General features: G+C 42.6%; 1 protein-coding gene across 1 annotated transcript in view; it reads right to left on the bottom strand.

Annotated features, from left to right (window-relative positions):
• The window catches only part of LOC124594131 (CCN family member 4), a 372,584-nt gene that overhangs the window by 30,015 nt on the left and 317,470 nt on the right, over positions 1 to 25,099 (bottom strand). Inside the window, exon 5 of the mRNA XM_047132491.1 lies at positions 7,251 to 7,380. Within this exon, the coding sequence (XP_046988447.1) occupies positions 7,251 to 7,380 (130 nt within the window). The remainder of the gene's footprint in view (positions 1 to 7,250; positions 7,381 to 25,099) is intronic.

Below are 25,099 nucleotides of genomic sequence, written 5' to 3'. Positions count from 1 at the left end.
GTCCTTAGGATAATTAGGTTAAGTAATGTGTAAGCTTAGGGACTGATGACGTTAGCAGTTAAGCCCCATACGATTTCACACACGTTTGAACATTTTTTTTTTTTTTTTTTTGATGAAGCTCATTTCCATTTTAACGGGGCACTTAATAAAGAAAACCTGCGTTTTTGAATTCTTCAGCGTCCACACCTTATACATCAGCATCTTTTTCACTCTGAAAATGTCACAGTCCGTTGTGTTCTTGGTTATTTCGACATTATTGGACCATATTTTTTCGAAGAAAATGGATCCACAGTCGCTGTCAATTCGCCTCGAAACATTCATGTTTGAAACGTTCTTGAAACCAGAATTGAAAAGCCGAAGAATCCCGTTAAAAGTGTTTGGTTCTTGTAGAATGGCGCTGCGTCAGATACCGCGGATGTTTCATTAGCAATTCTTCGACGCAGGTTTCCTGGACTGATTCTCTCAAGGTTTGGCGATATTAATAGGCCTCCAAGGTCTCCAGACTTAACAGTGTGAGGTTGACTTTTTTTCTGTGTGGGTCCCTCAGGAGCCTTGTATATAAATACTAATAGCGAAATCTCGACCAGTTGCATGATTCAATCATTCAAGAAATTGCTGCCATCCCCGCAGAGACATCAATCCCTGTGGTGGAGGATGTGGATAAGAGACCTTAATCGTGCGTTCGAAATGACGTACATCATCTTGAGGACATTATTTTTAACAAATAAGTCCGGCCTACATTAAATGCCAAGTAATGAGCTTTGGTTTAATGTCAGTAAACGTGCATTAATTTTAAAATTTACCGAGTAGTTTTCATTTAAAAATCGTCCGTCTCTGGTGTGTCACCATGTACAACTGACATTTCTGTCGTGTATGATGCCGTTATGCTTTCGCTCACGTGAATACAGAAAAGGTTTTATCTTCCTTGGTCCTCTGTCTACTGGACGAGCCTCACTGTTAACATTAGGGCCTTGAAGCCATGGCGTTCGTAGCTCCCCGCCGGATATCAGACGAAGGTGAGAAGGAGTGAGTTTTTATTATCAGGACAGGTGTGTAAGTCTCAAGGTACAAGCAAGAACAACTCCTCTGAATTCTGGGATCAGTTTACTGAATATTAACTGTTTATATATGTACAGTACATAATATTTATTGAATAGAAAATGACACAGATCAGGGAAAGGCATCTAGGTTATTCTGTCAGGTCTAATGATCGGAAGCAAATACACTGTGTTTTGGTGTATTCAAATAAAATATGAAATAACAGGTTAACTATATACAGCATTAAACATCACTTCATATAGCACAGAAACCCTTTCAGTACCTAGCCAGCATACCTCACCGCTTCTGTTAATGGCCACCGGCAGAATACACTTCCCCGCACCTGGCATTGCTGCATGTAGAGTGTCCTGATGTCTGTACAAGCTCCACAGTTTCTCTAAGTTCATAGACTAAAATCTTCTCACGACTGTAACTCAGCTCGACTGTTTGTGATCATACTACTAACGGCTAATAATCACAGTAGTCATTATTAATACTGAGACTATTCTCTCTCCCTTAATTTTGTACTTGTCGGATGACGTAGAACCTCCTCCCCTTTAAGTGTGACATTAAAATCTTAATTACTTGCTAATGCCTGGAAAATTCCTCCTCTTCTGCATTGCACGCTATCCTCTGTGACGTACGACCGCTGGCTACGTGCCTATTGACCAGTAAATGCGAATGACTACCGTCTTATGCTAAGTGAAGGAACGTCGTGAAAAAAATTCATAAGTGCAAGCATTCTACAAAAGACAGGCATTGATATACCTCTGTTTACATATATAGAACACCATTTTATCCGTACACTGTGGTAAGAAATAGTATGAAAAAATTGTTTGGGTGTTGCAGGGTAGGTAGTGCAGAGGCAAACTGTAAAGAAAGAAAAATCGATAAGTTGTGTTGATTCCGAGTTAACTAGCATTGAAATTAGTTCATCAGGCCGTTGCGTGAGAAAATTCAAGTAGTCCGTCATATACAATTAGCGTCAACTGTTCTCACAGAGTAGCTGATAGTGCACGAGACTACTCACCTTTTATGTATTTATTAATTTATTTATGTATTGCTAAATCCACTGTCCAGTCGAAAATTTTGTTTGATGGCCGTTATTATCTTTCCTTCACAAATCTATATTGAAGTGGAACAAAATGATTTTCAAAAACAAAAAAACACAGCATTTGTCGAGTGCCTCAACCCATGGCTTTCAGGATATCAAGTACGAAAGACCACTTTAGTTTTTCATGGGCGACGTGTTCGGAATCCAAGGAGATTGGAGTGACGGTTATTCTGTTCATTCTGTTCTAACTCTGAATTCTAAGAGTCTACAACAGGTAGATGTCACAGATAATGGTAGACAGTTTTGTAGATCACTTCTTCGACCCTTCTTTTAGACAAGTGTGAACTGAGATTTCTTCCAAGTACTCTCTTACATCTGACCAGCTTTTGTCTCGCGTTCGATGCTTACTACCGTCCCTTGTCAAATTTTTGTATCCGTTTCTTGTTCCGTTTTAGAAAACCAAACGAAGAACGTGTTCAGAGACACATCTCTAGCCGATCTATTGAATTTTCGCGCACAACGACATTATTGCCTAATTTCAATGCTAATTAACTCGAAACCGGCGCAACTTATTGAATGTTTTGTTAACTGTTATCTACATCTACATCTAGATCTACATCCACATCTGCATCTAGATACATACTCCGCAATCCACCATACGATGCGTGGCGGAGGGTACCTCGTACCACAACTAGCATCTTCTCTCTCTGTTCCACTCCCAAACAGAAAGAGGGAAAAATGACTACCTATATGCCTCTGTACGAACCCTAATTTCTCTTATTTTATCTTTGTGGTCTTTCCGCGAAATACAAGTTGGCGGCGGTAAAATTGTACTGCAGTCAGCCTCAAATGCTGGTTCTCTAAATTTCCTCAGTAGCGATTCACGAAAAGAACGCCTCCTTTCCCACCCGAGTTCCTGAAGCATTTCCGTAACACTCACGTGATGGTCAAACCTACCAGTAACAAATCTAGCAGCCCGCCTCTGAATTGCTTCTATGTCCTCCCTCAATCCGACCTGATAGGGATCCAAACGCTCGAACAGTACTCAAGAATAGGTCTTATTAGTGTTTCACAAGCGGTCTCCTTTACAGATGAACCACATCTTCCCAAAATTCTACCAGTGAACCGGAGACGACTATCCACCTTCCTCACAACTGCCATTACATGTTTGTCCCACTTCATATCGCTCTACAATGTTACGCCCAAATATTTAATCGACGTGACTGTGTCAAGCGCTACGCTACTAATGGAGTATTCAAACATTACTGGATTCTTTTCCTATTCATCTGCATTAATTTACATTAATCTATATTTCGAGTTAGCTGCCATTCTTTACACCAATCACAAATCATGTCCAAGTCATCTTGTATCCTCCTACAGTCATTGAACGACGACACCTTCCCGTACACCACAGCATCATCAGCAAACAGCTGCACATTGCTATCCACCCTATCCGAAAGATTATTTATGTAGATAGAAAACAACAGCGGACCTACCACACTTCCCTGGGGCAGTCCAGACGATACCCTCACCTCCGATGAACACTCACCATTGAGGACAACGTACTGGGTTCTATTACCCGAAGTTGTCTCTCAGTACAACCTACCCTACAACACCCTCCCAAGTATTTTTACCGTTTTTCACACTGTTCACGACACTACATCACGATGCGTTATTCCTAGGGACCAATAAGCTCATTCTTTGGTCCCCTACCCTCAAATCAACCAACGAATCGTTATTCCTCCTAACAATGTTGTCTATACATCTGTAGGTAGCAGAGATGAAATGCAGGGAGAAAATCGGCAGTCATGAACGTCGCATAGGGTGAGTTCGGGAGATATGGAGTATATGTAAAGGTTCCGCAGCGAAATTTCTGAGGCGTAGTCGAAACAACCTTGGCACCATTTGGGCGGGCATTATCCTGCAACAGAGTGACGCCCTCCGTCAAGATTCCAACGCGTTTGAAGTTGATTCTGTACTAAAACTTTTTCAGAGTGTCCACGTATCACTGTTCATTAACAGAAGCGCACCATCAAATTCAAACACCCATAAATGTTAACGGATGGCGTCACTCTGTTACAGGGTAATGCCCGCCTACATGTTGCCAACGTCGCTTTGATTAGTCTGCAGAATTTTCGTTACTCATCCTCCATATAGTCCCATGAGATTATTTCTGGAGTCTTGAAGAAAGACATTCATACCTTTAGAATTTCGGGCGAACACGTGCGCGTCTGGGTACAATCACGGTTCCGCAGGCAACCATGAATGTTTTTCCACGGAGGCACTAACTGTCTTGTCTCGGAGTGACATAAATATATTTACAGTTCTGGTGATTAGTTTTGAATTAATGAACAGTTTACGTTTCTCCATCTGTCTAATGTTAATTTCACTGCCGCTTGTACCATAACGCCTTCGAACTAAAAACTTGGGTGAGTACTTGGAAGAAATCTCAGTTCACACCTGTCTAAAAGAAGGATCGAAGAAGTGATTTACAAAACTGTCGACCATTATCTGTGACATCTACCTGTTGTAGACTCTTAGAATTCAGAGTTAGAACAGAATGAACAGAATAACCGTCACTCCAAACTCTTTGGATTCCGAACACGTCGCCCATGAAAAACTTGCTTTCGTACTTGACATCCTGAAAGCCATGGGTTGAGGCACTCGACAAATGCTGTGTTTGTTCGTTTTTGAAAATCAATTTGTTCCACTTCAATATAGATTTGTGAAAGAAAGATAATATCGGCCATGCAACAAAATTTGTGACTGGACAGTGGATTTAGTAGTAGGAAGGACGCAGTACGTTGTCCTTGATGAAGAATCATTGAGAGGTGGAACAGTAACTTTTAGCAGTGCTCTAAAGAAGTGTATTGGAGCCCTTAGTGTTCCTGTAGTACATGAATGATTCGACACGCACTTTGAATAGTAACTTCATATTTTATGTAGATAATGCAGTTATCTACAATGGCGTAGTGTCTGCATAAATATTCAGTCAGCTCTTGGTTAGATTTTTAAGTGCTGCAATGACTGGCAACTTGCTCTAAGTGTTAATAATTGAAAAATTTTGTTATCCACAATGTGGAAACGTAGTACCCAGTTACTACAACATAAATGAGTCATAATTGGAATCAGATGAGTCATACCAATACCTGGATGTAACAGTTTGTAGAGGTATGAAATGGAAAGATGATGTTCACATAAGGGCTGCAAGAATGACTATAGGGTTGTTTCACCACTGGATGTTTTACCTAAGCTGCTGGAAAACCTGAACTAACGGACGGTTAAAGATAGACGCCAATTATGCTTCTAAAGCCAACGTACGATGTTTCAATAAACGATATTAAGTGAGGAATTTAGGAATAAACTAGAATCCACCATGTAAGGACAACGAAAAGAAGAGTAGACTAACTACAGCTAGCACGAAAGAATTCACACAATCATTCATCCCATGTTACGTACACGAATGGACAGGGAAGATTTGTAGTATGTGTTACAGTGGTAAATATGCTCTTCCATTAGCTTCGCGATTGATCTTAGAGTTTACAGGGTGTAATCAAATGGTATGGCTAAACTTTCAGGAAACATTCCTCACAAACAGAGGAAGAAGAAGTAATTTTATACTTCTCTTCATAACCACATTTATCTCGGGAAACGCACAGAAACAGAATGTACCACCGTTACATGAAACGTTTTCTTATACGAAATGTTCATAATACCCTATCGGATACGTTCCACTAGAATGTGTTTCTTGTAATTCTTCGATTCACAGTAAGCGTTTATTGTTAGAACTGAAGAAACGTTTTTTTGATACGTGCCTCACTTCTTTGCTTGTATTGACATGCGACTAACTTCATTGCTCTGAGAGGATAAAGCATATACCATCAACGTATTAGTCTTCATCACGGACATGGTCTCCGGTACAGCGTAATGGAAGTTGGCAGATGTTCATCAGCCGTACTGATTAAAAGATGGTAATGACCGTGGCGAACAACTTTTTCGTCGTGAGAGTTCGCCAGAGCGATGGTGCCCCTATAGGATAACGTTTGAACCAACTGATCGTCATCTTAAGGAGCATGGGCTGCCTAAGACTACAGCACGCGAATGGCGAAGGCTTACAAGCATGCGGACACCTAAACCGCAGGCGGAGCTTCGTCGTGCTGTTGACGTCAACCCTAGTATCACGGCAAGACAATTCACTGCAACAAGCAATGTTTACCACATGACTATCTGGACAGTGGTACATCAGAAGGTGCTGTATTCATACCACGTACAGCGTGGGCAGGCACTGTCAGCAGCTGGTTTTCCTGCCGGCCTACACTTCTGAAAATGGTTCAGTCAACATGTTAACCAGCAATTTAATGCAGATGTGCTGTTCACAGATGATATTTCATCTCGACGTGGCCAGATTGTAAATTTTCGAAGTCAGCAATTATGGATTGTCGAGAGTCCTCAACGCTTACTCCGGCATTGTTGGCCACTATTTTTTATGTTATCATGTTCTGCCGCCCAGGCTCAACGGAGGAACTTATCATGCTTTGTTAGAGAATACGCTATCCGTTCTGCTATCACATGCGCCTTTACGAGTGTGAAAAAACATATACTTGATCCACGGTGAAGCTCCTCCTCAGTTCAGGGTTAATGTTCGGTGGTAACTAAATAACAAATTCTGTGACAGATGAATAGGGAGAGATGGGCCAATTCCTCGGCCTCCACATGGGAATATATTAAATCTCTTATACACGGGAACTCGGCGCAAGACGTACAGTCTTGGTGACCGTATTGTGGAAAGCTCTGAAGTAATACGCAATTCTCCAGTGATATATCAGCGCTTCAGCGATGTCAGGTTGGTGCATGTCTCCTTGCTAACGAAGGCCATTTCCAACATTTTATTTATGGCAGTGATTCGCATTGCAATGATACGTTGTTTTTCTGTGAGATTCCCGTAAGTAATTGGCTGAAGAGTTGTAGACACTGAGCTCTACCATGGAAATGAAGTCTTTCCAGACCAGTGTCCATGTAACATACTTTCTTTGTCCACGTGTGACGGATGTTTCCTGGAAGTTTGGCCATACACTGCCGTCAGACAATGTAGACGTGGGTGTAGACGTAGTCTGAAACTGTGTCATCAGTATGCAGCAGCGCCCCTCTCAGCTGTTACCTTGGTCGCTGTCGCAGAGCCACTCCCGACAGCACTGGCCTGGGACCTCAACGAGGCGCGGGTGGTGGCACGCCCCCTGCGGCGAGATGGACTCCTGCGGGCACAGCGACGCGCAGGCGTACGTCCCGTTCTGAAACACACGCGATGCTACGTAGGCTCCGAGAGCGCAGAAGTCAATAGCAAAGGAAGTACACAGGGTATATTCTACTAGCGCATATTATCATCGACAATGTGTGTCTGTAGTTAAGGGGTAACACCACTGCAGAGTTTTCAAAAAATCTTTTTTAACTTTGTATATATATATATATATAATTCTACTGTACGTACGTATGTCACTGAAATCCTCCTAAACGGCTGGGCCGATTTGAATGAATTTTTTTGTATGCGTTTAGGTGGCGCCCTGGGTGGTTTAGATTCACAAATCAGCCCGGCAGATGGCGCTGCAGTGGGTACCTAGGTTATTTATCTATGCTGCAGCTAGATGGCTGGATCGACTTGAATCAATTTTTGTGTACGCTTTCAAGTGGGGACCTGGTAGGTGGCGTCGCATTTTTGTATGCAATATTGAGCGTATTTTATTCAGATGTAAGTTACGTGCATAGGATTTCGTTTATTTTTTCCGACATTTTGAGTGTGTTAGATTTTGTGTGTTTCGTTATTTTGATATTTTAACTTTTTCGTACGGTGTCTTTTGACATTTCAAGTGTTGCATTTTAGTGAATATTAAGTGTATTATGTTCACATATAAGTTACGTACATAAAACAATGCCACGTCTTCGTGGACGAGGAGGAAATATTGGTCGACGGACTCGGAATTCACAATTAGTCCAGAACCGTTAGTTGAATAGATCGGCAGAAGATCAATTGCCGGACAATGAAAATCAGACGTGCTAATGGAAGTCAAGAGCAACGCAACGAACGCCTTCGAGCTAATGCATTGAGACAAAGACTGGCCCGTCAACGAGTCACCAACACATTCAGAACACGTGAACAACAGCGTTTGCAAGTGTATCGCACACTTTTTAGCCTTGCGTTTGAATATGAGTCAGACATCGACTATTCGTCACATTCACAAACTGTAATCGGTGCTATCAACAAACAATGCCAACACTGTCATGCACTCAAACACAAAGGTGAATCTGCCTGTTTCTGCTGCGCGTCTGGAAAAGTTGTATGGCCACCACTGAACTCGCCGCCAGAACCATTGAAAACACTATTGGCTGGAGCTACATCTCAATCTAAATTGTTTTTGCGTAAAATTCACAAATTCAATTCGTGCTTTCAAATGACATCATTTGGAGCAACAAATATCGTTGACAATGAGGATGGTCGCAATTTTCAATCAACGGTTATGATTCAGGGCCAAGTGTATCATTAAATTGGTTCTTTAACGCCGATGCCTGATACGATTCAAAATTTCCGCAATTCTACTTCATGGGTGATGAGGAGCAGTAAATAAACGCACGCTGTCAGTACAACCGTATCGAGCAGATGGAGGAGGAAGAAATTGTGGGTATTTTAGAACCGTTTGTACAGAATCACTGCCAGTTGGTCCAGTTGCTCAATAGCGTTTCAAACAGACTGCAAAACGACAACTATACGATCGTCATCAAAGCAGACAAAGCACCATCTGGGCAGTACGTGGGCCGATATAATGCACCGACCATTAGTGAAATTGCAGTTGTTATGGTTGGCGACGCATTTGAACGTCGCTCTTACAACGCTTTGCAATACCCATTGATATTTTGGAAAGGAGAAAATGGATATCATTTAAGGGGGGTAGGACGTCAAACGGGCCGACTTGGAGCAGGAGAGGCATCACAGGACATTTTAATTTCCACTGTCTATACTTTTACAAATAAATTCATAAAACTTTGTCAACATCACCAGGAAGGATTCAGGATTCACACTCATTGCAGTGGAAGTTCGAAAACATAACAAAATAATCTTTTTTACTTGTGAAATTTCGTCATTTTTTCACTTACTAATGGCAGCATTTGTTGCTATAGGTACACTTTTCTTCATAAGTTACAGAGATTCTTCGATGAATTTTGCACAGCATACATACCATACATACAGGTGTGCGAAACTCTAGAATTTATCTAATTTATGAAAAAACGAATCATCTGTTGTATTTTAAACTTCATGTTTTGATAAAACACAAATGTTTTAGTTAATTACCTCAATTTTTACCGCAGTTTTTAATAGATTTGGAAAATTCTATAGTTTCATACACCTTTAAATATGGTTTGTATGCTGTGCAAAATTCATCACACCATCTATCTTACTTATGAAGAAAAGTGTACTTATAGCAACAAATGCTGCCATTAGTAAGTGAAAAACATGATGAAATTTTACATGTAAAAAAATACTTTGTTATGTTTTCGAACTTCCACTGCTGTGAGTGTGAATTCTGAATCCTTCCTGGTCATGCTGACAAAGTTTTATGAATTTATTTGTAAAAGTATAGACAGTGGAAATTAAAATGTCCTGTGGTGCGTCTCCTGCTCCAAGTCGGCCCGTTTGACGTCCTACCCCCCTTAAATATCAAACAAGGAAATGCAGCAACAGGTACAATCTACACACGTCATTACCCACTATTTTATTTTTATGCACGATCAATTTCGTTTTGTCTTAAATGTATTTTTACTTTGCAGGTGCAGAAACCAGAAAGAAAGTGAGCGCGATGAACTTCTACGCATATCGGTTGATAATTCGTGCCAATGAAGACAATAATATTCTCCGATGCCACCAGCTGTTTCATCATTATATCGTTGATATGTATGCGAAAACTGAAAGCGAGCGATTACGATACATCAGGTATAATCAAGCGAAACTTTGAGCCGAGGAATACATTCATTTGCGTGGTGAATGGAATAACTAATATCATCGATATCGGTACTACATATATTCTTCCACCATCACATATTGGTAGCCCACGTCATATGCAAGAATATATTCAAGACGGCATGACTTTTGTGCGTGCGTACGGACGACCAGATTTTTTTATTACATTTACGTGTAATCCAAAATGTGATGAAATTAAAATTGTGTTATTACCAGGTCAAACTGCAATAGATCGGCACGATATCACTGCACGTGTCTTCAGACAAAAGTTAAAATCGTTGATGGACTTGATTATACATTCCTCAGTATTTGGCAAAACACGTTGCTGGCTGTATTTTGTTGAATGGCAAAAACGAGGTTTGCCACACTCGCATATTTTGATTTGGTTGGTCGACAGACTACGGTCTGAAGAAATTGATAAAATTACCTCAGCAGAAATTCCGGATCAGCATATCGATCAAGAATTGTATGAGATTGTTACCCTAACATGATCCATGGTCCATGTGTGCTATAAACGTGACGGCGCCGTGCATGGAAATGGAAAATGTACGAAACGTTTTCCAAATAATTGTATAAATGATACAATCACTAATATCGTTGGTTATCCATTGTATTGTGGTAGAGACACTGACCATGGTGGTTAATTACGCATGTAAAACGGTACAACAGTTGACACTGACAATCACTGAGTAGTTCCGTATTCACCATTGCTGTGTAAAATCTTCGAAGCACACATGGACACTGAGCTCTGCAGTTCGATGAAGTCCATAAAATATAAACGCAAATGTGTCCACAAGAGCAGTGATATGGCTGCATTTGCTGTTCACAATGTTAACGAAAACGATGAAATAACACGGTATCAAATGGGCCGATAAATTAGCAGCAATGGAGCAGTTTTGGCGTATTTTGAGTTTTGCGGTTTTCCGATACACGAAAGAGACCCTGCTGTTATACATTTGGCCGTGCACCTTGAAAATGGACAGCGTGTTTACTTCACGGAAGAGACTGCTCTACAGCGTGCATCAATTGTCCCAAAAACCACACTAACTGAGTTTTTCGAACTATGCAACCGACCAGGTATTCCCGGTCAATTCACAAAGACATTAATGTATACTGACGTGCCACGATATTTCACATGGAACAAACAGTATAAAAAGTGGGAATCACGAAAGCGAAGTGTTCCGATTGAAGAATACAACGGCATATTTATGGGAAATACATTAGGCCGATTATACACAGTCCATCCAAAGCAAAGTGAATGTTTCTTCTTGCGTTTATTGTTGGTTAATGTTCCTGGACCGACGTCCTTCCAATACTTGCGAACAGTCAATGGCATTTTGTACGACACATATCATTATGTGTGTCGCGAATTACATTTGCTGGAAGATGACAACCATTGGGAAATTACACTTGCAGATGCAGCATTGAGTTCCTCTCCTCATCAATTTCGCCAGTTATTCGCCATTTTACTGACGACGTGTTTTCCATCTCAAGTTTCTGTCCTCTGGGACAAATATAAAGATTCTATGAGTGACGACATTCTGCATCGCATTCGGATCGCTGATCAAGATCCAAAAATCGATTTTTCGCCGGAAATATATAACGAGGCGCTAATAAAGATTGAGGATATTTGCATTCTGATTTCGAATATGCCACTCATTCATTTTGGTATGCTCTCACCTAATCGCGCAGCAACAGACATCATTAACAGTGAGATTAAGCGTGAACAGCAGTTCAGTACGGCCTCTTTAACTACTTTCGTTGAAAATAATGAACAAAAGAATGTATACGATCGAATTAAAGTGTCAGTTGCAGCAGAACAAGGACGCACCAGGTGGCACTGGAAAAACGTTTCTCATCTCACTAATACTTGCGCGCATTCGATCACAAAATCATACTGCGTTAGCAATTGCTTCATCAGGTATTCACGCCACTTTGCTTGATAGCGGACGGACGGCACATTCAGCACTCAAGTTGCCGTTGAACACTCACACAAATCCAGATGCAGTGTGCAACATAAAAAAGCATTTCGGTATGGCTAAAGTTTTGCAAAAATGCAAAATTATTATCTGGGATGAATGCACTATGGCCCACAAGCTTTAACTTGAAGTTCTCGATAGAATGATGAAAGATGTAAATGACAACACGAGGCTTTTCGGTGGTGCCTTACTGCTGCTGTCCGGTGATTTTAGACAGACAATGCCGGTCATTAGTATTGACTTTTGATAGTTTAATTGTGACCTTACAGTACACAGTTTTGTCTTTAAAATGAGAATGAGTGGTAAGAAAGAGTACCCGGTCAGTAATGGTACAGTATCCAACGCGCAGCAGTATCTTATCATAATATCGAAAAGATAAATATAAAGCTGAGATCAGTTCTGAGAGAGACAGTGAGTCTGGTAAAAAATTGAAAGACAGTAACCAGGATTTCGATGCAAATTACGGATTGAGCTATAGAATTATAAATTTTCTTTCTGTTTTCTGCATTATTCCTCAACACATGAAATGTAGAACACCATGCGGACATCACGTTGCAAGAACGAAGTCTCGTAGCTAGGCTTCAAAACAACTATTGGTTTTCCAAAATGCCCGTACGTTGTTGCACCAAGTTGTAAGTTTATACGGATCGCATATGAAATAAACCGTCGTATCGGCCTAGCAATATGCCTGCTTGGAATAGGGCTAGACGAAATTGTAAAGCTCTGCGCGTTTATCGAATTGCCACCACCGATATTTCAATCGTTCTATGATAAACTACCGGATATCATTTCGACCGCAACGGCAGCTGTAGTACAGATCAGTCTCGGGATAGCACATTAATGATAAAAGTTCTGTAAAAGTAGAAGTTTTTAATTTGTTCATGTCTGTAACACATATCAAAACTTCAAACACATTTTTCTCAGAATATGAGTTTTAAAAACGGCACCCAACATAACTGCAACAATTTTCAATGTTTTGGTTTCAATAATTAACCACAACTTTGAAGTAACGCTGCAAAGCGAACGACTTAGGGGATTTTTGATTAGTTAATTTCAACAACATTTATTAATAAATGACACTATTGAAAGACTTTGTTCAAATACTCGCCAATTACAGAAAAATTAATACTCATAAAATCCCCTACGTGTTTCACTAGCTAAGCTCTTGTAGATTACATAGATTATTTTCCCAGACTCAAATTGACACTAGTAATAGTGTGTGTCGCAGATCGCTTCAAATTCAGCATGGCTCGGGAAAATCGCTGCAGTGTTGCTGTTTTGTAGTATTTTCCGACAAAAATTTTTGTAATATACTTCAACATATGCTCAACAAGTACCCCAAGTATTATTTCTCTAACACGTTTCTCTACTACAAAAAAGTGTCGAGGAAACACTTTTTGTAGGCTGTTACAGTGGTGTTACCCCTTAATAGGTGCCGGCCGGGGTTGCCGAGCGGTTCTATTCGCTTCAGTTTGGAACCGCGCGACCGCTACGGTCGCAGGTTCGAATCCTGCCTCGAGCATGAATGTGTGTGATGTCCTTAGGTTAAAGTAGTTCTAAGTTCAAGGGGACTGATGACCTCAGATGTTAAGTTCCATAGTGCTCAGAGCCATTTGAACCATTTGAACTTTAGTAGGTCGAGTATGAAGGTAGCACTGAAATTAAATATACTATAAGATTAAAATAAGACGACTGGACCTCTGCTGTCATCCAGACCGGTCAGACCTTAACAAAAACAAAGGTATTTCCCATATTTCAGTGAGCTATGGGACATTCTCCAGTGTATAACTCAAGAATGGAGTGTTGGATATCAGAGTACCAAGCCGGGTTGATGAAGTCAAGATCATGTGTAGAGCCTCCTAACCATCTTCTCATAAAAGAAATTCAGAGCTTCGCCTTACAAAGCAATCGTGCTCCATATCCAAGACTTCTACGACTCGGTGGAAAGAGGACACCTCTAGGAGAATAGTGCCTAGAAAACATTTCTTTGATGCCTGCAAACTGATAAAGTCTCGAATCTTCTGAAAATGACGCTCAAAAATACAACAAGCAAAGCAAAATTCATGGGATGTCAAGGAATGGGCAAAGAGACTGAGAATCGGTTACAAAAGGGACAAGTTAGTGGCAAGTTTTTGCAGATGACACTATTTAGTGTCGATGACTATGACGAAATTTCTAGTAGGTATGATGAATGGCAGCATGCTACAAATGTAGAAAAATGTAAGTTAATACAAATGTAATGTTCGAAAAAATGATTAGTGGTATGCCACTTGATCTGGTTGTAACATGCAAAGCGATACGAAGTGCACCGAGCATAGGATCGTAGCGGGGATGGCGAATGGTTGACTTCGATTTATTGGGAGAGTTTTACGAGAGTCTTGTCCACTTGTAAAGGGGGCCACATACAGAACACCAGTTCGACCCGTTCTTGGATGCTGCTCGAGTGTTTGAGATCCCCACCGAAGCGGTTGCAAAGAGGGTATCGAAATAATTCAGAAGCAGGCTACAAGATTTGTTACTATCAACATGAAAGTAAGACGGAGATGCTTCGGGAACTCAGAGGCCGCCCGTGGTGGCCGAGCGGCTCTAGGCGCTTCAGTCTGGAACCGCGCGCCCGATATGGTCGCAGGTTCGAATCCTGCCTCGGGCATGGATGTGTGTGATGTCCTTAGGTTTGTTAGGTTTAAGTAGTTCTAAGTTCTAGAGGACTGATGACTTCAGATGTTAAGTCCCATAGTGCGCAGGGCCATTTGAAACATTTGCAACTCACACGGGAGTCCCTGGATGGAAGGAGACAAACTTCAGGAACAGGAATGTTATTGAGAAAACGCATTTGAACTGACTGGAGAACGATCCTACTGTTGCCAACGTACATTTCGTTTAGGGAGCACGAATATAAGAGAAATTAAGGCTCGTACAGGGGCATAAAGATAGTCGTTTCTCCCTATCTCAACTGTTGGCGAATGGAGCAGGAAGAGAAATAACGTACCCTCCGCCATGTACCGTACGGTGCCTTTCGCAGTATGTAAGTAGAGTTGGATGTAGTTTGCAGTAAAAGCTGCTCTCCACCTCTCCTTCCTCAACTACATAACAGGTAATGCTGGGATGAAGATCATCGTAAACAACACATATTCATCAGAAAATCTCATTGACTGAAACATTAATGCAGGCGAATAACTCCTTGAAATAAACAGCAGAATAGATATCATAGAAAATCCGTGAGAGTCTATCCTTGAACAATAGGTGAACCAAATTGGAGAAAGCTCCATGAGAAGACTACGATACGAAGACGATGTAGTGAGTGTTGTAGTCATCAGAATGCCTTATTACTCTCGGAAAAGGACGACTCCGAAAACTAGAACTGAAGGATAAATAACGCTGAGAAAAATAATGTGTTTCTTTACAGAAGATGGCGTATACAGAAGCAGGCCGATATTTAGAGTGTATCGCAACAGCAACGAAAAAGAGGTGGTAAAATTCAATAGGAATTTAATATGAACAACTAGAGACTCGAGTGAAGGATGTTCTTGAATAATGGTTTACGCCCAGTGGATAAGACTAGTTAGGAAACACCTTGAGCAACTCGAAACTCACTACAACGAAATGCTTAGCAAAATAGCACATTCTAACCAGTAGTATAAGTGCATCTGGGAACCGGTGCAGCCGGCCGTTTGGCAGAGCGGTAGTAACACTTCAGTCCGCGCTGCTGCTACGGTCACAGGTTCGAATCCTGCCTCGGGCATGAATGTGTGTGCTGTCCTTAGGTTAGTTAGGTTTAAGTAGTTCTGAGTCTAGAGGACTGATGGCCTCAGATGTTAAGTCCAATAGTGCTCAGAGCCATTTGAACCATTTGAACCGGTGCAAAACGGATTCAGAAACGGAGAACGGATTCTCTCCATGACGAGAGAGAAGATGAAAGCTCACCGAAATGAAGAAATATGTGTTCCAGTGTAAACCTAAACTGAATAAATACATATAAATTCACAATGAATGAAGGGAATCAGTTGATAAGTCGAGGCGAAACAATTCACGGGCCCGTTGGTCACTTGAAATGAGGCCGTTCACCTGTGAAGTGTTTCGTTATGAAAAACGCTAGAGGAAACTGGATAATCATGGTTGATACGTTCTTACAATTAGGAAGGTGAAGAACACGACTGGATGGACATCAAAGAAGTAAACGTCATAGTAAAAAAGGAAAAAAAACCAGACAAATCGTTTATGTTGTAACTACACAAAAACGAGTAATCGGATTTTGAAGTGTGGAATGCTACTGAATTTTGCCAGTTAAGGAACTAATATATTAACAACAGAAATGACTATAACTCAATTTGAAAATGCGAAGTTGATACCGATACGTCTATAGTTAAAATTGAAGGCTATACGGTTTTAACGAGAGCAATTCATATGGGTGAAAGCAGAATTACGTTATTTTAAGCGGTTCCAGGGAAATATGAGGTGAAGAACTTCGCTCAATCACACTGTATAAACGCAAGCAGAACACAAGTTGATGACAACGCAATGTAGTCCTATGGTATCAGAAATTAATTATTTCATTGTTTTATAATACTACATTTTACACACGGTGAAGCATCTGAACAGGTCGCCAAACGCATATCTGAAATGAGTAAATATATTGTGTAAATATATTGTGTAAATATATAAGTTAAAGCAGACAATGTGACAGTTTTCTGGCAGACACGGGTAGTTTTTAGCGTTTATAGTAGCCGAAATATGACACTGTTTTTTTGTGTAATGGCACTATATATTTTTTCTGTGGAACTGGGAAGAGCCTTTTAAGAGGCTTATACTACATAACACGTGTGGAACTTTATCAAATAGAAGCAAGTTAACAGAATAGCAAACAATTGCCCCACCGTCAGCAGAAGAGGCCCTACAAACAGCTGCCGCACTGTACCAAAGCAAATACGTAACTCAGATACGTCTCGTGTGTTTACTCATTAGCATGGAGCCCATTAGTCAGTGCTTTGCTGTTGTAAACAACAGACCTGTTGTTCGTGAAGCTATTCACTCAGAGTGCATAAAGCGGCCTAAGAAGAGAATGCGGTTTTTGTTTATGGTGGGCTAAAGTGCTACAGAAGCGGTGTTGCTGTATTCTGAAAGGAAACCTGATGGTGCCGGGCCCTCACGACATATCCTTGATAATATTACAAAAAAAATTCAAGAAACCAGGAGCATGGACAATAAAATACACCAGGATAATGGACGTCAACTGATGACGGAAGTGAAACCTAACATACTAGCAGGGGGATGGTAACGGGATCAGTCAAGGAATGTTCTGCGAATACCACATTGCAACGAAATTCCCCCGCTACACATTTCGCTCCATCAACAGCTTCATTGCAGAGACTGTCACAATCGGTCAGAGCTCGCCGGAAGGTGTCTATGAACGTTACGAAGTGATGCGGTGTATCTATGCAAGACGTTATTTACGAATGATCGTTTACTAATCATGGGAAAAAAAATTCGCTCTATGCAGTACTGATCTGCTGAAAAAGTTCATTGATTTTTTCAAGTATCAGGTTATCAAAAAGTCAGTATAAATTTGAAAACTGGATAAATCACGGAATAATGTAGGTACAGAGGTACGAATTGACGCACATGCTTCGAGTGACATGGGGTTTTATTAGAACCAAAAAAATACAAAAGTTCAAACATGTCCGACAGATGGCGCTTCATCTCATCAGAATAGCAATAATTAGCTTAACAAAGTAAGACATAGCAAAGATGATGTTCTTTACAGGAAATGCTCAATATGTCCACCATCATTCCTCAACAATAGTTGTAGTCGAGGAATAATGTTGTAAACAGCACTGTAAAGCATGTCCGGAGTTATGGTGAGGCATTGGCGTCGCATGTTGTCTTTCAGCATCCCTAGAGATGTCAGTCGATCACGATACAATTGCGATTTCAGATAACCCCAAAGCCAATAACCGCACGGACTGAGGTCTGGGGACCTGGGAGGCCAAGCATGACGTAAGTGGCGGTTGAGCACACGATCATCACCAAATGACGCGCGCAAGAGATCTAACAATATGGGGTGGAGCGCCATCCTGCATAAACATCGTACGTTCCAGCAGGTGTTTATGAGCCAGGCTGGGGATGATGCGATTCTGTAACAAAAAAAAATGGATCAAATGGCTCTGAGCACTATGGGACTCAACTGCTGAGGTCATTAGTCCCCCAGAACTTAGAACTAGTTAAACCTAACTAAACTAAGGACATCACACACATCCATGTCCGAGGCAGGATTCGAACCTGCGACCGTAGCGGTCTCGCGGGTCCAGACTGCAGCGCCAGAACCGCGCGGCCACTTCGGCCGCCGATTCTGTAACATGTCGGTGTACCTCTCACCTGTCACGGTAGCAGTTACAAAGCCATAATCACGCATTTCCTCGAAGAATGGCGAGATAACGGTAGATGTGGTAAATCCAACCCATACCGTGACTTTCTCGTCGTGCAATGGCGTTTCCACGACAGTTCTAGGATTTTCGGTAGCCCAAATTCTGCAGTTGTGGGCGTTGACAGACCCTCGGAACGTGAAATGAGTTTCGTCGGTCCACAACACGTTACTCAACCAATCGGCATCTTCCGCCAACTTTTGAAACGCCCACACCGCAAATTCCCTCCGCTTCACTAAATCGCCAGGTAACAGTTGATGATGCCGATGGACTTTGTACGGATAGCATCGGAGGGTACGCCTAAGTGCCAAGCAAACAGTTGTGTATGGAATGCCGGTGCGACGTGCGACTGCATGAGCGCTGACTTCCCCGTGCATAGACGAACCCGGTACAATCTCTATTTCTTCCTGAAATGTCTCAGCAGCATTACGCCTTGTGCTCGGTCGGCCACTACGGGGTCTATCGTCTAAACAACCCGTGGCTTCGAACTTCGAAATCATTCTCGCCACTGCTACATTTGTCAACGGACTTTTACCCGTTCTAATCCCCTTCTTATGCCATTGGATCGTAACGCTAAACTAGCACATTCCCCATTCTGATGATACAGCTTCACTGAAAGCTCCCTTTCAGGTAACGTCAAGATGCTTTGACTGCTGGCGCATCTGATTCTCTCTCTCATTACAGCTCCTTTTATACACGATTGTCACGCGCAGTCACTGACGGTTTGCTGTCCAGCGCCATCCGTCGGACATTTTGTGAACTTAGTTTTTTTTGTTCTAATAAAACTCTATGTCACTCTATGCATGTGTGTCAATTTTTGCCTTTCTATCTACACTCCTGGAAATTGAAATAAGAACACCGTGAATTCATTGTCCCAGGAAGGGGAAACTTTATTGACACATTCCTGGGGTCAGATACATCACATGATCACACTGACAGAACCACAGGCACATAGACACAGGCAACAGAGCATGCACAATGTCGGCACTAGTACAGTGTATATCCACCTTTCGCAGCAATGCAGGCTGCTATTCTCCCATGGAGACGATCGTAGAGATGCTGGATGTAGTCCTGTGGAACGGCTTGCCATGCCATTTCCACCTGGCGCCTCAGTTGGACCAGCGTTCGTGCTGGACGTGTAGACCGCGTGAGACGACGCTTCATCCAGTCCCAAACATGCTCAATGAGGGACAGATCCGGAGATCTTGCTGGCCAGGGTAGTTGACTTACACCTTCTAGAGCACGTTGGGTGGCACGGGATACATGTGGACGTGCATTGTCCTGTTGGAACAGCAAGTTCCCTTGCCGGTCTAGGAATGGTAGAACGATGGGTTCGATGACGGTTTGGATGTACCGTGCACTATTCAGTGTCCCCTCGACGATCACCAGTGGTGTACGGCCAGTGTAGGAGATCGCTCCCCACACCATGATGCCGGGTGTTGGCCCTGTATGCCTCGGTCGTATGCAGTCCTGATTGTGGCGCTCACCTGCACGGCGCCAAACACGCATACGACCATCATTGGCACCAAGGCAGAAGCGACTCTCATCGCTGAAGACGACACGTCTCCATTCGTCCCTCCATTCACGCCTGTCGCGACACCACTGGAGGCGGGATGCACGATGTTGGGGCGTGAGCGGAAGACGGCCTAACGGTGTGCGGGACCGTAGCCCAGCTTCATGGAGACGGTTGCGAATGGTCCTCGCCGATACCCCAGGAGCGACAGTGTCCCTAATTTGCTGGGAAGTGGCGGTGCGGTCCCCTACGGCACTGCGTAGGATCCTACGGTCTTGGCGTGCATCCGTGCGTCGCTGCGGTCCGGTCCCACGTCGACGGGCACGTGCACCTTCCGCCGACCACTGGCGACAACATCGATGTACTGTGGAGTCCTCACGCCCCACGTGTTGAGCAATTCGGCGGTACGTCCTCTCGGCCTCCCGCATGCCCACTATACGCCCTCGCTCAAAGTCCGTCAACTGCACATACGGTTCACGTCCACGCTGTCGCGGCATGCTACCAGTGTTAAAGACTGCGATGGAGCTCCGTATGCCACGGCAAACTGGCTGACACTGACGGCGGCGGTGCACAAATGCTGCGCAGCTAGCGCCATTCGACGGCCAACACCGCGGTTCCTGGTGTGTCCGCTGTGCCGTGCGTGTGATCAGCGCTTGTACAGCCCTCTCGCAGTGTCCGGAGCAAGTATGGTGGGTCTGACACACCGGTGTCAATGTGTTCTTTTTTCCATTTCCAGGAGTGTACATTATTCGGTGGTTTATTAAGTTTTCAAATTTATACTGCCTTTTTGATCACCCGGTACATGGGTGCCAATAGTTAAATTCCAGTTTCAGAACCCTGTTGTAAGAGAATTACTGCTCAGAATGACGTCAGATTTGAACAACATATTTTTCCAATAGATGGCGCTGTAAGCGTCAGAAGATGCACACTCACATACTCGCGGCACACGGCTGTACCTCAGTTTGCGTCGGAGACGTCCAACGTGACTGCCGCCATGAAGGATCGCGCACTGCTGGTAAAACTCTTTTACAAGAACGGCGATTGTGCGCCATTAGCCTTACAGAAGTTCCGGACACTCACGGGAATGAAGAGGGGCACTGGTCCGATGTCTGCTAAGCATCTGGAGAAAAGATTACAAAATTCTAAAAGACAGTTTCTTTCATAGTGCAATGTGGCAGAGGGAGGAAAGCAATTGATCCGACGTATGTCAAAGATGTGACCAGACCATTGCAGGAGGGACATGCGGGTGTGTGCAAATGTGCAGTGAACGGAGAACTGCCCGAACGTAGGACATGCCTGCGAGCATAAAATTCTACGAAACCATCTACATTGCTCTTTATACAAAATCACCTATGTGCAGGAGGTGCTTGCTTCTTACCTGCCAGCAAAACAAACGATCGCTGTGGAATTCCTTGTTCGCACGGAAGTGGACATGAATGGCCATGGAACATTTCGAAGCCCATTTCGAAGGACATGTAAATACGAAGAATTGCAAGATGTGTACAACAGAAAATCCGCACGCTCATCAACCGGTGCCACATCATCTGCAAATGTGGCTATCCAGTCGCGTGCTGACTGCATCGTTTATCAAAGTCGGATATTTTTTCGAGGAGAAGAGTCCTGCGCTCATGTTACCTGTACTGTCACTAGTAAGCAGTATGACAGTCTTTTGTGCACCAACGTCATTTCAACCCTTCAACAGTGTGAATATGTGTGTAGGATCACTTTTATGCAAGACAATGCTCATCCGCACGTTGCACAGCCAAAGAAGCGGCTGTTGCAAATGATTTTCGGAAATGATAGAATTGTTGTCCTGAGACTGGTATGATGCAGCTCTCCACGCTACTCTATCATGTGCAAGCTTCTTAAACTCCCAGTACTTACTGCAGCCTACATCCTTCTCAATCTGCTTAGCGTATTCATCTCTTGGTCTCTCTCTACGATTTTTACCCTCCATGCTGTCCTACCAACCGATCCCTTCTTCTAGTCAAGTTGTGCCACAAATTCCTCTTCTCCCCAATCCTATTAAGTACCTCATAATTAGTTATGTGATCTACCCATTGAATCTTCAGCATTCTTCCATAGCACCACATTTCGAAAGCTTCTATTCTCTTCTTGTCCAAACTAGTTATCGTCCATGTCTCACTTCCATACATGGCTACACTCCAGACATTCAGAAACGACTTCCTGACACTTAAATCTATACTCGATGTTAACAAATTTCTCTTCTTCAGAAACGCTTTCCTTGCCATTGCCAGTCTACATTTTATATACTCTCTACTTCGACCATCATCAGTTATTTTGCTCCCCAAATACCAAAACTCCATTACTACTTTAAGTGTCTCATTTCCTAATCTAATTCACTCAGCATTACCCGACTTAATTCGACTACATTCCGTTATCTTCATTTTGCTTTTGTTGATGTTCATCTTATATCCTCCTTTCAAGACACTGTCCATTCCGGTCAACTGCTCTTCCAAGTCCTTTGCTGTCTCTGACAGAATCACAAAACCTTAAAGTTTTTATTTCTTCTCCATGGATTTTAACGCCTACTCCGAATTTTTCTTTTGTTTCCTTTACTGCTTGCTCAATATACAGATTGAACAACATCGGGGAGAGGCTACAACCCTGTCTCACTCCATCCCCAACCACTGTTTTCCTTTCATGTCCCTAGACTCTTATAACCGCCATCTGGTTTCTGTACAAATTGTAAATAGCCTTTCGCTCCCTGTATTTTACCCCTGCCACCTACAGAATTTGAAAGAGAATATTCCAGTCAACATTGTCAAAAGCTTTCTCTAAGCCTACAAATGCTAGAAACGTAGGTTTGCCTTTTCTTAATCTAGCTTCTAAAATAAGTCGTAGGGTTAGTATTGCCTCACGTGTTCCCATATTTCTACGGTATCCAAACTGATTTTCCTCAAGGTTGGCTTCTGCCAGTTTTTCGATTTGTCTCTAAAGAAGTCGCGTTAGTATTTTCCAGCCGTGACTTATTAAACTGATAGTTTGGTAATTTTCACATCTGTCAACGCCTGCTTTCCTTGGGATTAGAATTATTATATTCTTCTTGAAGTCGGAGGATGTTTCGCCTGTCTCATACATTTTGCTCATCAGATGGTAGAGTTTTGTCAGGACTGGCTCTCCCAAGGCTGTCAGCAGTTCTAATGGAATGTTGTCTACTCCCGGGGCCTTGTTTCGACTCAGGTCTTTCAGTGCTCTATCAAACGCAGTATCATAGCTCCCATTTCATCTTCATCTACATTCTCTTCCATTTCTATAACATTGCCCTCAAGTACATCTCCCTTGTATAGACGCTCTATATACTCCTTCCACCTTCCTGCTTTCCCTTCTTTGCTTAGAACTGGGTTTCCATCTCAGTTCTTGATATTCATACAAGTCGTTCTTATTTCTCCAAAGGTCTCTTTAATTTTCCTGTAGGCAGTATCTATCTTACCCCTACTGAGATAAGCCTCTACATCCTTACATTTGTCCTCTAGCCATGCCTGCTTAGCCATTTTGCACTTCCTGTCGATCTCATTATTGAGACGTTTGTATTCCTTTTTGCCCGCTTCATTTACTGCCTTTTTGTAATTTCTCCTTTCATCAATTAAATTCAGTATCTCTTCTATTACCCGAGGATTTCTACTAGACCTCGTATTTTTACCTACTTGATCCTCTGCTGCCTTCACTACTTCATCCCTCATAGCTACCCATTCTTCTTCTACTGTATTTCTTTCTCCCATTCTTGTCAATTGTTCTCTTATGCTCTCACTGAAACTCTGTACAACCGCTCATCTCCTTAAATTATCAACTTTTTTCAGTTTCTTCAGTTTTCATCTACAGTTCATAACAAATAGATTGTGGTCAGAGTCCACATCTGCCCCTGGAAATGTCTTACAATGTAAAACCTGGATCCTAAATCTCTGTCTTGCCATTATATAATCTATCTGATACCTTTTAGTATCTCCAGGGTTCTTCCATGTATACAACCTTCTTTCATGATTCTTGAAACAAGTGTTAGCTATCATTAAGTTGTGCTCTGTGCAAATTCCACCAGGCGCCTTCCTCTTTCATTTCTTACCCCCAATCCATATTCACCTACTATGTTTCCTTCTCTCCCTTTTCCTACTACCGAATTCCAGTCACCCATGACTATTAAATTTTCGCCTCCCTTCACTATCTGAATAACTTCTTTTATTTCATCATACATATCTTCAATTTCTTCGTCATCTGCAGAGCTAGTTGGCATATAGACTTGTACTACTGTCGTAGTCGTGGGCTTCGTGTCTATCTTGGCCACAATAATGCGTTCACTATGCTGTTTGTAGTAGCTTCCCCGCATTCCTATTTTCCTATACATTATTAAACCTACTCCTGCATTACCCCTATTTGATTTTGTATTTATAACCCTGTATTCACCTGACCAGGTCTTGTTCCTCCTGCCACCGAACTTCGCTAATTCCCACTATAGGTAACTTTAACCTATCCATTTCCATTTTTGACTTTTCTAACCTACCTGCCCGATTAACGGATCTGACATTCCACGCTCCGATCCGTAGAACGCCAGTTTTCTCTCTCCTGATAACGACGTCCTCCTGAGTAGCCCCCGCCCGGAGATCCGAATGGGGGACTATTTTACCTCCAGAATATTTTACCCAAGAGGACGCCATCATCATTTAACTATACAGTAAAACTGCATACCCTCGGGAAAAATTACGGCCCTAGTTTCCCCTTGCTTTCAGCCGTTCGCAGTACCAGCACAGCATGGCCATTTTGATTAGTGTTACAAGGCCAGATCAGTCAATCAACCAGACTCTTGCCCCCGCAACTATTGAAAAGGCTGCTGCCCCTCTTCAGGAACCATACGTTTGTCTGGCCTCTCAACAGATACCCCTCCGTTGTGGTTGCACCTATGGAACGGCTATCTGTATCGATGAGGCACGAAAGCCTCCTCACCAACGGCAAGGTCTATGGTTCATGGGGGAGGGGGTGGGGGGGGGGGGAATGATAGAAGTATCAGCCGTCATTTCCGTGCAGCCTGCCGTCTTGGTTACTTCTTCTTAATCCGTGTGAATTCTAGTTGTGGGATTG

This window comes from Schistocerca americana, chromosome 1, assembly GCF_021461395.2.
Source record: "Schistocerca americana isolate TAMUIC-IGC-003095 chromosome 1, iqSchAmer2.1, whole genome shotgun sequence".
In the NCBI taxonomy this organism is placed as follows: Eukaryota; Metazoa; Arthropoda; class Insecta; order Orthoptera; family Acrididae; genus Schistocerca; species Schistocerca americana.
This window is presented reverse-complemented; position numbering and strand designations above follow the sequence as displayed.